At 38.4% G+C, this 15,575-nt stretch overlaps 1 protein-coding gene across 8 annotated transcripts in view; it reads right to left on the bottom strand.

The window, feature by feature from the left end:
• The window catches only part of UBR2 (ubiquitin protein ligase E3 component n-recognin 2), a 126,256-nt gene that overhangs the window by 28,742 nt on the left and 81,939 nt on the right, over positions 1 to 15,575 (bottom strand). For 6 of the 8 annotated variants that reach the window (XM_047797112.1, XM_047797107.1, XM_047797109.1 and 3 more), the window contains 11 exons: positions 14,115 to 14,167; positions 12,686 to 12,788; positions 11,064 to 11,112; positions 10,015 to 10,169; positions 7,646 to 7,748; positions 4,770 to 4,879; positions 4,585 to 4,665; positions 4,098 to 4,276; positions 3,428 to 3,627; positions 1,335 to 1,428; positions 19 to 180 (listed from right to left, as the gene is read on the bottom strand). In XM_047797112.1, the coding sequence (XP_047653068.1) occupies positions 19 to 180; positions 1,335 to 1,428; positions 3,428 to 3,627; positions 4,098 to 4,276; positions 4,585 to 4,665; positions 4,770 to 4,879; positions 7,646 to 7,748; positions 10,015 to 10,169; positions 11,064 to 11,112; positions 12,686 to 12,788; positions 14,115 to 14,167 (1,289 nt within the window). Of the gene's footprint in view, positions 1 to 18; positions 181 to 1,334; positions 1,429 to 3,427; positions 3,628 to 4,097; positions 4,277 to 4,584; positions 4,666 to 4,769; positions 4,880 to 7,645; positions 7,749 to 9,613; positions 9,683 to 10,014; positions 10,170 to 11,063; positions 11,113 to 12,685; positions 12,789 to 14,114; positions 14,168 to 15,575 lie in introns of those variants that run through there. The other 2 variants (XM_047797113.1, XM_047797114.1) reach the window with 2 other exon arrangements.

The raw sequence follows: 15,575 nt of genomic DNA, 5'->3' as shown, positions 1-15,575 counted from the left end.
TTATGAGTCAGAACTTACCTATTAAAAATATTTCTTGGAGGAAGCAGCAGAGGAATAACAGTATTACTCAAGCATTCACAAAGAGGACAAAGGAATTCTCCATTTTCTACATCATAACTTGTATGTAAGCGTAATCTCTGTTGCCTTCGCTGTTCTTTAGCTTGAACGGAATCAAAATACCTTTACAATTAGAGAACATGAGGTATCAAAAAACAACGGTAATTTTTTTCAAAGAGAACCATAAGCTTCAACATTTTAAATAATTTGTTCCCATAAATAATCTAAAAATCAAATCTTTAAAAAATTTATCTTTTAAAAATTTTATTTTATTGAAGTATACAGTTGATATACAATGTTGCATTAGTTTCTGGTGTACTAAAAATTGAAACTTTAAAATGATCTGAACTTTTTTTAACACTGATACTTTAATTTTGAGTTGCTATAATTACCAAAATGGGTTAAGAGTTCTAAAACAGGGAGTTCCCATTGTGGCTCAGCAGGTTAAGGACCCAACATGGTTTCCGTGAGGCTATGGGTTCAATCCCTGGCCTCACGAAGTGGGTTAAGGATCTGGCCTGGCTGCAAGCTGTGGCATAGGTCTCAGATGCAGTTTGGATCTGGTGTTGCTGTGGCTGTGGCCTCAGCTGCAGCTCCAATTCAACCCCTACCTGGGAACTTCCATATGAAGCAGGTATGGCCCTGAAAAGACCCCTCCCCCCACCAAAAAAAAGAGTTCTAAAACAGGAAAATCAAAAGAAGAGTGTCTTCCAAACAAGCATTCACAGAGTAGTGTATTTTTTAAGCCCAGTGCTCACATCTACTTACTAGGGGCAGTTCATGACAACTCAATGAGCTGAGTGCTAGAATAACAGCGCTGGTTTGTTGGTTTTGCAAAAGCATAGAAAGCACCAAAGCAGAGTAAGTGTCAAGTTACTCCATGGCTTAGGGAGCCATGACAATCTCGGGAAGTAACCAAGCAAGTGCTAGCATCTTCAGAATTAAGAGTCGTTCACCCTGGACCTGAAGAAAGACAGTCTACTAGGGTTTATCCCCCTGAAAAAATCCTTTTCTTAATCCAGTCTGTTTTAGCTAATACAGATCCTCACAATAAAAAAATATATTTGCTATATTATGAAGTTTCTAAGGCACTCCTTTACATTTAAAGGATAAAATAAATTAATTTTAATTATTTATTTGGCTCTAATATGGGGTTTTAGTCTTCAATATTTTTAGTTCTTTCTCCCTTTTTCTAGAATAGAATTGCCTTTATCAAAAAATTTAATTTTGAGTCTTTGGATAAACTTCTCTTGACTAACATTAAGAATATAAATTACCTTTGCCAACAATGGGCATGCATAATGTGCCCACAGCTACTGGTATGTGTTCCACAAGACAGATCAGGGTGCATGAATAATGGATCATACTTTTCTGCATTATAAAAAACAAAAAACAAAATGAAAAACCAAGCATTTAATATTTTTATAATAATAAACATATAACTTTAAATTGTGAAATCCTTGATAAAGGCTTGTAAACTTCACGTGAAATGCTAGTTTATTCCTTTTACTCGAGATACCAATAATTTATGCAAGACCCTGGACTATTTAGAATACAGGACCCTAATTTTCATTATCCTGAGCAAATTAATGAAACATCCCTGAATTGTTAACTGAAATTGGGATCCCCTATTTAAGTAGATCTAATCTTCTGAACATTTCACATTTTCGGGGCACTGAGAGACTCCTATTCCCCTCAAATGCCCTGAGTCCATGGTAAAAGGGATAGTCTTCGTGGAGCTGCCTTTAATACCTTCAGGGTAGCTGGGTCACAATGATCTCTTAACAAAAAAGGTGTCCTGGCAGGCAGTAGTGGAGCGCTCCCTAGAGGAGATTCTGCCTAAAAACACTCATGCAGAGAACAGTCCCAATTACTGTACCAGAGTCAAAGCTGCAACAAAAGATCCAGGAGGGCAACCCGGACCAAAGTAGGAAAAAAGGGGGCAATGCGGACAGTCTTCTGCTCTGGTACTAAGTTTTTATATTCAAAGGAGATGAGAAAAAGACAAAGTGGGTAACTGGCTTTTCTGGGAATTCCTGGAATTCTCTAATAAATTAGTGTAATCTTAGAAATTCCTTAACATTAAACTAGTCAAGTTTTAATTTGCCTTATATACTAAAACATTGCAAATTTCACAGCGTAAAGAAATCTTTTATGATATAAAGTGTGAAAGCACTTAAATAACATCACTTATAGCCGGCCCGTTTTTCCAAGAAGGTAGCAAATTAAATACAATTGGTGACTTTCATCTTCAGCCTGGAATGAGATTTGTAAGTTGCCTAGTTCAAATGATCAATTCTTAAGATGAAGCAGACCAATCTTTCTTAACAAGGCTGCTTGAGAGCCACACTTGTGAGAACTTTCCTTTTACAGAAAAGCAATCTTACCAGCTAGGCTCTCAAACCTCTTTTCAGTCATACGATGTGAGAGGCACTGGCTAAATGACTGTTTTGGAAGTTAAGACACAGTTCCTACTCTTAAGAAGTTTACTGGTATCATGGAGGCATATACACACATACACAAGTATAAGAATAGAAACATTAAAGTATCTGTGGAGGACACACAAATGTGCAGGCCAGATGTCCCTACAGGCATGAATGACTCTCTCAAGCTGTTAGAAGAGGGCACTCGACTGTTATTCCCTTTTAAGGGACTTTGCTCAGGGTCATACTGTTTTGCTCAAGGTCACAAGTCTTTTCCAGAGGTGGCCCCCAACCAGTCATTGATCAGTATCAAGGTGTAAAGACCCAGCCCCCCTTGCCCCAACTCAGGATACCTTTGAAGGGCCATCCAGATCCAGAGCTCCCATGGGGTTTTCTAGGGTCTTTGGGGACTGCATCATAGTTCAACTTCTTCCTTTATCCAACCCTGCTTCTTTCCCTACCATTCAATATATGTGGATCCCAAGATTCTCTTGAATAATGTCCTACACTGCGTAGTAATCTCTATCTTAATAACCCAAATGAGGCCCAAGGACTGCTTCTCACAAGGGTACCTCACATCACTACTCCTAAGAGATTCCACCCTGGATCTATCCATGAGACAAAATAATTATTGTTATTTCAGTATTCAACTAATTACCAGGACTTTACAAGTGTCCTGAAAAATGGGAAAGAATGTTAAGCACCAAAGTATGTTAATGCTGTACCACAAGAACAGCTCTCCTCTGAATCCCTGCTATTTATCAGCTGTGTAATTCAGGCATGATACTCCTAGAGAGTCTGCACATCTTGCAGGTGAGGACTTCCTGCTCAAGATACCGCCATGCCTATAGAGTTATGATTAGATTAATAAAATCTCTGTATATCACCTATCATACTAAGTGGCAGTCATTATTAATAGGGAGGATAAGGATCTAGCTACGACTTACCTGGATTTTGAATGAATTTACTTCTGTCTTTTGATAGTACAGTTGATCTCTGAACAAATGCTGCCAGGACCATTGCCCGGCTTTCCACCTTCACCTCTTGCTCTTCTTGACACAATATACAAGTGACAAATTGTCTCTGTTCAGGGACCTGGGTTTGTCCTGGGCCCAGTGCTGTAAGAGTCATATCTGAAACCACGGGGCTGCAATAAAAAGGTTATGAGTATAGTTAATAAGCCTAAGAAGTTTCTATAGAATCATAAAATAGTAGACTCTAGGTATGCACATATTTAAACCCATGGTTTTGATGACGATTTGAAAGACATGAGTCTCTCATGTATCAAAACCATGGCCTTCAATCCACACAGCAATCCAATATGCAACACACAAGCTAGACACTAAGTTAAGTGAGCCTAGTGTACTCATTCTTTTATGAATGTCTATAACTTACACACGAATTATCTGAGCTATAGTCAGAAATAAGCTCATAAACGTATGCTAATATATTCAGATTTCCAAGATTAACTCCTCTATCTACAAGGTCACAAAATTTATCTATCAACTCTTCTAAATTACTTTAGGATTAAGTGTACTTATAAAGAATAAAAAAGCAACATCTTCCTCAGTTGAGAACCACTGGTCAAGAGTTTCAAAAACTGTGATTATTGTTTACCTATTATCAAGAACAGCAGAGAGAGAGGTATCCAGATCTAACGTCTGCTGAAAGAGCTCTTTGTTCTCATCAATAAAGTGCCGCTGCATCTCAGACATCTGGGCCATGATCTTTTCTCTGCGCAGTCTGGCAATCTCGGCTTTTCTCTTTCTCTCCGCTTTGTCTTTGTCTCTTGAACTCTGAAATTATGCTTCACTGAATTAGACCATTATAGGCTAAAGGCACCCTTTCCTTCCAAAGCAGAAATATCTTTATTGTGAATACTAATTCAAAGTTATTCTATAATCTCACTTATCTAAACGAGAAAAGTTTCTTAACCTGACATGTTAAGAAAAAAAAAAAAAGACCAAAAAGATTGTCACAAAAATAAACACAGTGGATTTACATTTATGAATAGTATCAACTACCAATCACCCCAGATAAATTTAATTTTTTATAGTCAGCTTGCTACAATTTTTCAGTATTTTCACACTTTAATATCTTATACCTCCTCCATTATGGTTCCTTCTGTCTCTGTCACTGGACTGGTGGATGAACTCTCCCTTATCTTCTTAATAGCATTAAAAGTCTATGGAAAAAAGTATCAGTTATTCTGAAGCTATGAAACATCATAAAAATTCAAAAACAATTTACTGTTTCTCACAAAAAGCAGAGTAATGCAGGAAATTTTACCTTTAATATCCACCTAATCATGTCTTTGTGGACTTCTAGGTAGGGAGCATTTTGCAGTGTTTCTAGCATAGCCAGTATGCTAGGAGAGTTGTTTGGTGCTTCACCAGGTTCTAAGTGGAAGAAAAAACACTAACAGCAGCTAAGACTACACAGTGCTTATGACCATACACAGGAAGACACACAAAGATGCCTATAACATCATTTGCCCACCATTTGAATACAACTAAGAAATTTTCAGTATTTCTCAAAACGTAACATATTTGTATTTTACAAACAAGCTGTATACAACTAGAATTCTTTGATTATTCAAAACCAAAATCTTATACCAAATGATTATTTCAGCATAGTGTCTAGCAAGATTAAATAAAAATCTAGCTGAGGAGTTCCCGTCGTGGCACAGTGGTTAACGAATCCGACTAGGAACCATGAGGTTGCGGGTTCGGTCCCTGCCCTTGCTCAGTGGGTTAACGATCCGGCGTTGCCGTGAGCTGTGGTGTAGGTTGCAGACGCGGCTTGGATCCCGCGTTGCTGTGGCTCTGGTGTAGGCCGGTGGCTGCAGCTCCGATTCGACCCCTAGCCTGGGAACCTCCATATGCCGCGGGAGCGGCCCAAGAAATAGCAACAACAACAACAACAACAACAACAAATCTAGCTGAAAGGTCTACCAGATTTTACAAGTCTAAGAAAATGAATTAGGATTACAGGAATCCTTGTGTATATACATATACCTATTTGTTTTGACCTTTACTAAAAATCTAGGTTCAAAATAAAACAAATTTCTTCCTCTAAAAATTATTTATCTTGAGAAAAAGAACCAAAGTCCATATTCTCAAGAGTACATTTAATCCAATATTAGTTAATTTATTTTTATAGTCATAAATTTCCAATTATTAATTTTCCTGATTTTGTTGCCGTTCTAGCAAAATGTTCCTCTTTCTTAAGCGGGGAAGAGATTGAATTATTTGGTGTTTTTTTTGTTTTGTTTTGTTTTTGAATGGCCACACCTGCAGTATAAGAAGTTCCCAGGCCAGGGATTGGATCTGAGCCACAGCTATGACCTACATCACAACTGTGACGAAGCCAGCTCCTTTAACCTGCTGCATCAGGCTGGGGATTGAACCCGCACCTCCAGTGACTCAAGCTGCTGCAATCAGATTTCTCAACCCACTGTGCCACAGTGAGAATTCCTAAACTATGTGATTTTTAATACTCTTTCAGATCTAAAATTCTGTGCCTATGGATTAGGGCTATGACTCCAATATACAATGTTAATCCATAGAAAGAAATACTGGCAGAGAAAAGAGCATGGAAAGTTATAAAAAGTAATCCTTTGCAATCAAGGAATTCATAAACTCCTATTATATCACTAGAAATTCATTTAAGCACCTCGGCAAATTGACAAGAGCAGGTCTGGAGCAGGGAAAGTACAAGATGAATCTGGGACACCTTTTGTGCCAGAAAGCAAGGTGGTGCTCAAATACTAATGGGGTTGGGTCAAAAGGACACAGAGCCAATTGGACAGACTTCCAATGACCAAAACTGGAATACCTTGAGCATCACAAAAGGAATATTGATTATACTTGAATATAAAACACTGAATAAAAACCCATGAGTAGCATTAAAAAAACAAAACGACTGGAATTCCTGTTGTGGCTCAGTGGTTAACGAATCCCACTAGGAACCATGAGGTTGCAGGTTCAATCCCTGGCCTCACTGTTTAAGATCTGGCGTTGCCGTGAGCTGTGGTGTAGGATGCAGACGTGGCTCACATCCTGTGTTGCTGTGACTCTGGTGTAGGCCAGCGGCTACAGCTCCGATTAGACCCCTAGCCTGGGAACCTCCATACGCCCCAGGTGCAGCCCTAGTAAAGGCAAAAAGACAAAAAAACCCCCCCAATAACCCACAAAAAAACCCTAAGAGATTCACAGTTGCCACTACTGCAGGTAACCATTAAGCCAGTTTCTTATTCTGAAAATAAAGGAAAAGCTTTTCTTTAGAGGTGAAATATTATGACATCTAAAACAAATGGTTCAAAAAAGTGTGCAAATTATAAAGCTAATACAGCAACACACTAACTACTGAATCCCAGTGGTAGGTATACAGATGTTTACAACTCTTCCAACTTGTCTGTATGTTTGAAATGTTTATAATAAAAAGCTAGAAAAAACATTTCCTTAGCCTTCTAACAAAAGCCACATTACTTGGACTCCCATTGTGGCTCAGCGGTTAGTGAACCGACCAGCATCCATGACGACTCGGGCTCCATCTCTGGCCTTGCTCAGTGGGTTAAGGATCCAGTGTTGCCATGAGCTGTGGTGTAGTCAGATGCGGCTTGGATCCTGCGTTGCTGTGGCTGTGGCATAGGCCAGTGGCTACAGCTCCGACTGGACCCCTAGCCTGGCAACTTCCGTATGCAGCAATGTGGCCCTAAAAAGACAAAAAGAACAACAAAAAAAGTTATATTACTTTATATAAAATGATAATCTAATCCCCACAGCTAATTTTCTTATTTTCATTATGTTTTTATAAGATAATAGCAACAATTTAAAAATTAAATCCTAAATAAAATATTTTGTGTTTTAAAAATATAGAGTTTAAATGTATGTGCTATATTGATTTCAAACTAAGGACTCTTCATTACTTTCTCCTGTTTATGAATTAAAATTTATGTTTTTAAAGTATGTGCAGGCTCTAAGAATTTTTATAAAAATGTATCAAAATCTGCTATAGTACCTTGAATACACAGGAGAATATAGATAGCCCCAGAAATCTGGGATCAATATAATCTATTTAAAACCTATATGATCAAATAAAAGAGGTTGTATTACATTTTAAAAGGACTGCTATGTTGAGTTTAGTAAAAACTGTATACATACTCGAAATCTTCTGAGTGAAGGTAAACGTCACCACATGCTCCTCCATGACATTCTCTAAATGCTGTTTTTCTTCTTGCAGTGCCATTCCAATTAAGTGTAACACCTAAAATACAATGCTTTGTAACTTTTAGTGAAACGCAAATCAAGTACATATTTTCATAAGAACTAACAAAAAATAATTTACTATTGAAAACAGGTAAACCAAATGATTTTTTTTTGGTCTTTTTTTTTTTTTTTTTGCTATTTCTTGGGCCGCTCCTGCGGCATATGGAGGTTCCCAAGCTAGGGGTCTAATTGGAGCTGTAGCTGCCGGCCTACGCCAGAGCCACAGCAACGCAGGATCTGAGCCGCGTCTGCAACCTATACCACAGCTCACGGCAATGCCGGATCGTTAACCCACTGAGCAAGGGCAGGGACCGAACCCGCAACCTCATGGTTCCTAGTCGGATTCGTTAACCACTGCGCCACGACGGGAACTCCTAAACCAAATGATTAAAGACTAATTTAAGTGTAATGAAAAATAATTCAAAGTACTAATTTTTTACTAAATCCAAACTCTAAAGTTCTTTTTCTAAAAAAGAATTCTAAGTAAGGAAACGAAAAATTTATTTTAGTTAAGAAGAAAATTCAACTGCAAATTGTCAGGATAAGTTAAAATTACTAACAGCTATGACCAGCCATTCATATAATTTTCAGTTTTACTTCATCCCTTAAAAAATCACTGATTCTAAGAATCAGTGGCTAAATAATTAGAGCTGTAAACTTCTATTATGTAATTATCTAATCTATAACACTCTTAGTAAAATTTCTCTAAGGATTTGATCTTGATCATCTCAGGAGATACACTTTTATCTCTAATGCCATATCACTTATAAAGATGTTCAGCATATCTCACAAAAAAACTCCTTACTAGATGTCTAAGAAAATGTATAAGTACACTGAGTCTATATGTACTTTTATTGTTCCTTATCCTGCTCCCCAATTTTTTTTTTTTTTTTTGCTTTTTAGGGCCGAACCCACAGCCTATGGAGGTTCCTAGGCTACAGGCTGAATCAGAGCTATAGCCACTGGCCTACACCACAGCCACAGCAATGGAGGATCCGAGTCGAGTCTGCGACCTACACCACAGCTCACGGCAATGCCGGATCCTTAACCCACTGAGCGAAGCCAGGGATCAAACCCACAACCTCATGGTTACTAGTTGGATTCGTTTCTGCTGTGCCACAACAGGGAATCTGTGATCCCCAATTTTTGCAAGAGATATATATGCGGCATCTCTGTATCTTTCCCTACACACAGGGCTCTTATGATTGTCAATGAGACTTAGGAGAACCAAGTTAGCCTGAATGACATACAGCAAATGTATATATAAGATAAATAATATTCACTTTTTTCTCTATCATTTCCCACAAATCTTTTGCTCATATAATACTGATGGTCTCTAATATACCACAACTCCATGCTTTTACATTTTAAGTGCATGTTCATAAATAGGAGGGGGTTATACATATACAAATATCTTAGCCAAGGAGATACTTGAGCCTACTGAGACAATGGGAGGAACAGGAGCTTTGAAGGAAGGCTAACTTTCATCTGAATTCTGGCTTCACAGCTTTCAAGCTACATGCCTTGAGGGAATCTGTCTGAGCCTAATTTCATCATCTTTAAAATGGAAAACAAATAAACAAACAAATAAGAAAACACACACCCCAGCTTCCCTCTAGAGTATTTAGAGTTAAAAATATAGTATAGAAAAGTGCCTAGCATGGAATTTATTACGTTACTTACTAGCTGGGTGACATGGACAAGTTAACTGAATCTCACTGAAACTTGCCATCCTCATCTATACAATGGAAAAACTATTTACTCATGGGGTATTACGTGAATTTAATGAGATAATAATTTATGAATGACCTACATTAAAACTACAATGTTAAATATAAACAAGCTTTTAGACTTGGCACTTACTAGCTGTAAGACTATAAGTCTCTAGGTTTCAATTTCCTCAACTGTAAAATATAATGAACTCATAGGTTTCTAAAGAGAAATAAATGAAAAACAAATGCAAAGATAACACATTAAACAAATGTCAGATTACTGCATAAACAAAGACATGTAAGGACCAATCAATGAGAGGCAGATCTGCCAAAAGGACCGAGGTAATCACAACCACTTGGTATAAAAAAATCTGACAGGCTCTCACTTTTATTGTCAGACACAAAAAACAGTAACAAAATACTATGTTTCAAGTTAAGATAACACTCTATTTTATCCCAAGTTTCCTGAGTACAGATACTGAACAGTATTTTGTATTCTGGTTTTTACTACAAGACCACTAAAATACAAGTAATAAATATCTTCAAACTTACCCTTTGCAGCATGGACTCCGACCAGGCATATCCAGTATGTTCTACAGTCCACTGCAATATTGTCCTCATGATCAACAACATGACATCTGACTGTAAAATGTTCACCAGACTTGCAAACAGAGGGCAGAATGGAGGCAAAACTGGAGGAGGAAGTGCTGAAAATAAAGTTATTTTTGTAGAACATGCTTTAAAAAAAACAACCAGTAATTCCCATTGTGGCTCAGAGGGTTATGAACCCAACTAGTATCTGTGAAGATGCAGGTTTGACCCCTGGCCTCACTCAGTGGGTTAAGGATCCAGTGTTGCCCTGAGCTGTGGTGTACGTCACAGATCCCATGCTGTCATGGCTGCGTGTAAGCCGGCAGTTGCAGCCTGGGAACTTTCATATGCCACAAGTGTGGCCCTAAAAAACAAAACAAACAAAATAAAAACACCCAAAAAACTACCCCTTTATTATATACTTTTCGTAGCCAAGGATAGCCAAGTGCTTAAAAACAACTATCATAAATATCAGTAGTACAAAGGAAAGGCCTTTCTTTTCCCTAGAAAGTCTTAAGATTTGAGATAAAACCCTTAACTCAGTAGAGACCATCTATTTTGGCATATTTATTAATCCTTTAAATGTTCACTCAAAATGCTTATATTTAAATCTTCATCAGGATCATCATAACATGGGAGGAGTTCCCGTTGTGGCTCAGCAGTAAGGAATCCAACTAGTATCCATGAGGATGTGGGTTCAATTCCTGCCCTTCATCAGTGGGTTAAGGATCCGGCACTGCCGTAAGCTGTGGTGCAGGTCGAAGATGTGGCTTCAGATTGGGCATGGCTGTGGCTGTGGTACTGGCTTGGCAGCTATAGCTCTGATTTGACCCCTAACCTGGGAACCTCTATATGCTGTGGGTATGGCCCTAAAAAAGACAAAAAGACAACAACAACAACAACAACAAAAATAAACAACCCACCAAAAAAAATAAAAAATATATAGCATGGTAAACAATGTTTAACAAAGAAAAGACTGACATTAAATTTTGGGAAAGATTAAAAAATACCTGTATCTTCCTTATTTTGCCTTTTCAATTTCCGTTGAGCTTCTTCTGCCTAATAAAAAAGAACACAATTTGGACAGGGAATCAGCAATACAAAACAACTTAATTATCAGAAACTACTGACATAAGTTAATCTTTGTCATACCCCCTCTGATTTTAGATTTTTATTCTTAGTTTTATAATGCCCCCAAAACTGGAGTTCCTATGGTGGCTCAGTGAGTTAAGGACCCAAAGTTGTCATCTGTGACGATGTGGGTTTGATGGCTGGCTTCACTCAGCTGCTGTAAACTGTGGCACGGGCTGCACGTGGGGCTCAGATTCAGTGTTGCCATAGCTGTGGCACAGGCCTCAGCTGAAGCTTTGATTCAGCCCCAAGCCTGGGAACTTCCATATGACAGGGGTGTGGCTGCTAACCCCGGCCCCCACATACCCAAAATGATATCAAGGTTAATTCCCCTGACACTAAAAGAATTCTCCCAAGTGGATTCTTTCTTGATTTAAAATGCAGGGGAAACATGTACCAACCAAAACAAAAAACTTACTTAGATCTGAGCTCTATTTCATGCATCAAAGACTAATAAACAAAAGCTTCATGTTTAAGTTTTGTTTAAAGCCATTTATTGAAAGCTTATTTTTAAGACTAGACTGGAGGCACTGTGGCACAACAGAATTGGCACTGTCACTGCAGTGCAAGGATGCAGGTTTGATGCCTAGCCTGGCACAGTGAGTTAAAAGGATCCTGCAGCGTAGGTTGAAACTGAGGCTTGGATCTGATCTCTGGCCCAGGAATTCCAAGTGCCACACGGCAGCCAAAAAAAAAAGAGTAGACTGCTAAAAGGCAAGATTTAAACTAGCTAAGAGTGATTAGGAAAATACCATGGAAAAGCATAACGTTAAGTACTAGCAACTCTAAAATGAGTGAAAATGGATTAACTGATTATAATACACGTTGACTATTTTCAAGAGCCAATAAAATATATCCAATTATATATGTGTGGGTATGTATATAATTACAAAGATCTTTTATAATACTCAGGGGAAAACTCCAAGTGTTAAGTGGTGGTATTACAGGTAATCTTTTTTTGGTCTTTTTTTTTAAAGGGGTCGCACCTATGGCACATGAAAGTTCCCAGGCTAGGGGATGAACTGAAGCTCTAGCTGTTGGCCTACACCACAACCACAACTCAGGATCCAAGCCGCACCTGCAATCTACACCACAGCTCACAGCAATGCCGGATCCTTAAGCCACTAAGTGAGGCCAGGGTTGAACCTTCATCCTCATGGATACTAGTTGGGTTCATTACCACTGAGCCACAAAAGGAACCCCCCTTTCTTCTTTATATCTTCATACTTTCCAAATTTCCTACAATAAAAATGTATCACTTTTCTTTCTTTTTTTGGCTGTGCCTACGGCTTGTGGAAATTCCTAGGCCAAGAATCGAACCATGCCACAGCACTGAAAACGCTGGATCCTTTAACTAACAGGCTACCAGGGAACGCCCCAAAATGTATTCTTTTACAATCTGTAAAAAGTAGTAAAAGTTGTTTAAGAAAAAAAACAAAACCGGAATGAAAAAAAACCCCAATGAACCCTTTCCCAGTACCTTTTTAATTTTTTCAATTACCTTGGATTGCTCCGCCCTTGAAAAGTGATAGAAATACAAATTGAACTGTTTGGCACACTCTGGTTTCAGTTCATACATTCCTCGTCCTGTTAATCCAGGTTTCCTTTGGGGGAAAAAACAAAAAACAACCCTCAAATCTCATCTATTGCTGGTGAGTGTAAGCTGGAACTACTTTCTGTGGTTTAATTTGCTAATCTATAACCAAATTTTACGTGCATCCATTTTAGCTGGCACGTCCACTTTGAATTAATTCTAAGTGGATAAGTGAATGTGATGGCCTCTATAGTGACAACCATTTAAAATCTAAAAACAAGGAATAGGTTACACACATTATGACCTCTCCAAACAATACTATTAAACATGACACGTAAAGATGTCTGTGATAAGTTCTATCAAGTGACAAAAAACCAGGTGCAGTTTTAGGGTTTATATAATCTTTTCTACATTTTCTCTAAAATCAAGAAAAATAAAGACACTGCCATTGGAGTGAGGAGCAAAAAAAAAACCAGATTAAGAAACAGCTCACCAACCTTTAAGGGGTAAACTAGTTTATCTATTGGGCAACACATCGGACACCAAAGACCACTGTTCAGAGGCTACCCCACAACTTCAAATGGAAATGAAGAAAGTACAATGCATCTACTTATATCACCTGCTCAGGTTAATTTTAATTATCTGAAACTATCAGCTATGAACACCTATTCTGAATATAATAAAAATTCTCATAAAGCTACTTCAAGTTGCTGAGCGCAGGGCTAGATCATAAAAGTGAAATGTTGGAGTTCCTGTTGTGGCTTAACAGAGACTAACCCGACTAGTATTCATGAGGATTCGGGTTCAATCCCTGGCTCAGTGGGTTAAGGATCTGGCATTGCTGTGGCTGTGGTGTAGGCCAGCAGCTGTAGCTCCAATTTGACCTCTAGCCTGGGAACCTCCATATGCTACAGGTGCTACCCTAAAAAAAAAGTGAAATGTCAGTGAGAAATCTAGCTCAGGAGTTCCTGTCGTGGCGCAGTGGTTAACGAATCCGACTAGGAACCATGAGGTTGCGGGTTCGGTCCCTGCCCTTGCTCAGTGGGTTAACGATCCGGCGTTGCCGTGAGCTGTGGTGCTGTGGTGTAGGTTGCAGACGCGGCTCGGATCCCGCGTTGCTGTGGCTCTGGCGTAGGCCGGTGGCTACAGCTCTGATTCAACCCCTAGCCTGGGAACCTCCATATGCCGCAGAAACGGCCCAAGAAATAGCAACAACAACAACAACAGAAAAGACAAAAGACAAAAAAAAAAAAAGAAATCTAGCTCAGAATTATATATTTGAAGATGGTTGTCGCTCTGAAAAGAACAATTTTATTCTCAGTTCCATCAAGGGAAACATTCTAAGAAAATTTAATGTATAAAATATTGAATTTGAAAAAGTAGAAAGTAAACTCACTTGAAATGGGCAACTGCTTCAATTACATTTTCCATGCCAGTTTCCTTGTTCTCCTAAAGGTATAAGAAACAGATAAGTGTGTTCCATGTTAAAATAACATCTGCTAACACTCTGAGCACTGTGCTTTTATCCCATTAAGCTTCATAGAGCAATCCTAAAAAGCAAATATACTGTTATCCCAATTTTTACAGCAAGGATTCCATAGTAAGCATAATGATTAATATGCAATTAGGGAAATTTGCTTGGTAAGCTAACATTTATTCAGATTTATATAGTTAAAAACAACTCAACTACCATACTGAATCAAGGTGACAGTATTTCAAAGGAATGAAATAAACACAAACAAACACAAACTCACAAATTTACACCAAATTTAGGAGTTCCTGTTGTGGCGCAGCAGAAAAAAATCCAACTAGTATTCATGAGGATGTGGGTTCAATCCTGGCCTCGATCAATGGGTTATGGATTCAGCATTGCTATGAGCTGTGGTATAGGTCACAGACGTGGCTTGGATCCTGCATTGCCGTGGCTCTGCCATGGCTGTGGTGTAGGCTGGCAGCTGCAGCTTTGATTTGACCCCTATCCTGGGAACTTCCATATGCCATGGGTGTGACCTTAAAAAGCAAAACAAAACAAAATGAAAATTTAAACAAAATTTAGATATTTGCAATACATTTGTGAAATAGCTACACCAATTTCTTTTTCTTTTTTTTTTGTCTTTTTTGCCATTTCTTGGGCCGCTCCCGAGGCATATGGAGGTTCCCAGGCTAGGGGTCTAATCGGAGCTGAAGCCACCGGCCTACGCCAGAACCACAGCAACGTGGGATCCTCATGGTTCCTAGTCGGATTCATTAACCACTGTGCCACGACAGGAACTCCAAATTTCTTATCTATTTTCCTTAAAACAGCATTTCTCCAATCATATCTCATTCATAACAATATGTTAATAGGAATTCTGTGAATAAAAGAACTCTCTGGTAAATACAGATGCCATCACTTTGTACAAGGCATTTATCACTTTTCAAATGCTGCTTTACATTTTATTCTTCCCTATTCTAAAGTCTAAATAAATTGTAATTGCTTTCTTGCATGAAAAAGAACATGTAATTTTTATCCTGACTAGATATTTAGTGACGTTAAAAATTATTTTTTTTTAGGTGCAATGATGCCTAAGTTTTTCTAAAAGCTCGTATCTTCTGGATCAAATCTTGCATGAAAAAGAACATGTAATTTTTATCCTGACTAGATATTTAGTGACGTTAAAAATTATTTTTTTTTAGGTGCAATGATGCCTAAGTTTTTCTAAAAGCTCGTATCTTCTGGATCAAATCTGGCACTACTGACATTTGGACTAGATAATTCTTTGTCATGAGTCTGTCTTGTGACTTGTAGGATGTTTAGTAGTGTCCCTGGCCGATGCTCAATGGAGGTCAGTTGCAAAACACACCCTGCCTTGAGCAG

Source organism: Phacochoerus africanus, chromosome 9 (assembly GCF_016906955.1).
Source record: "Phacochoerus africanus isolate WHEZ1 chromosome 9, ROS_Pafr_v1, whole genome shotgun sequence".
Lineage (NCBI taxonomy): Eukaryota > Metazoa > Chordata > Mammalia > Artiodactyla > Suidae > Phacochoerus > Phacochoerus africanus.
This window is presented reverse-complemented; position numbering and strand designations above follow the sequence as displayed.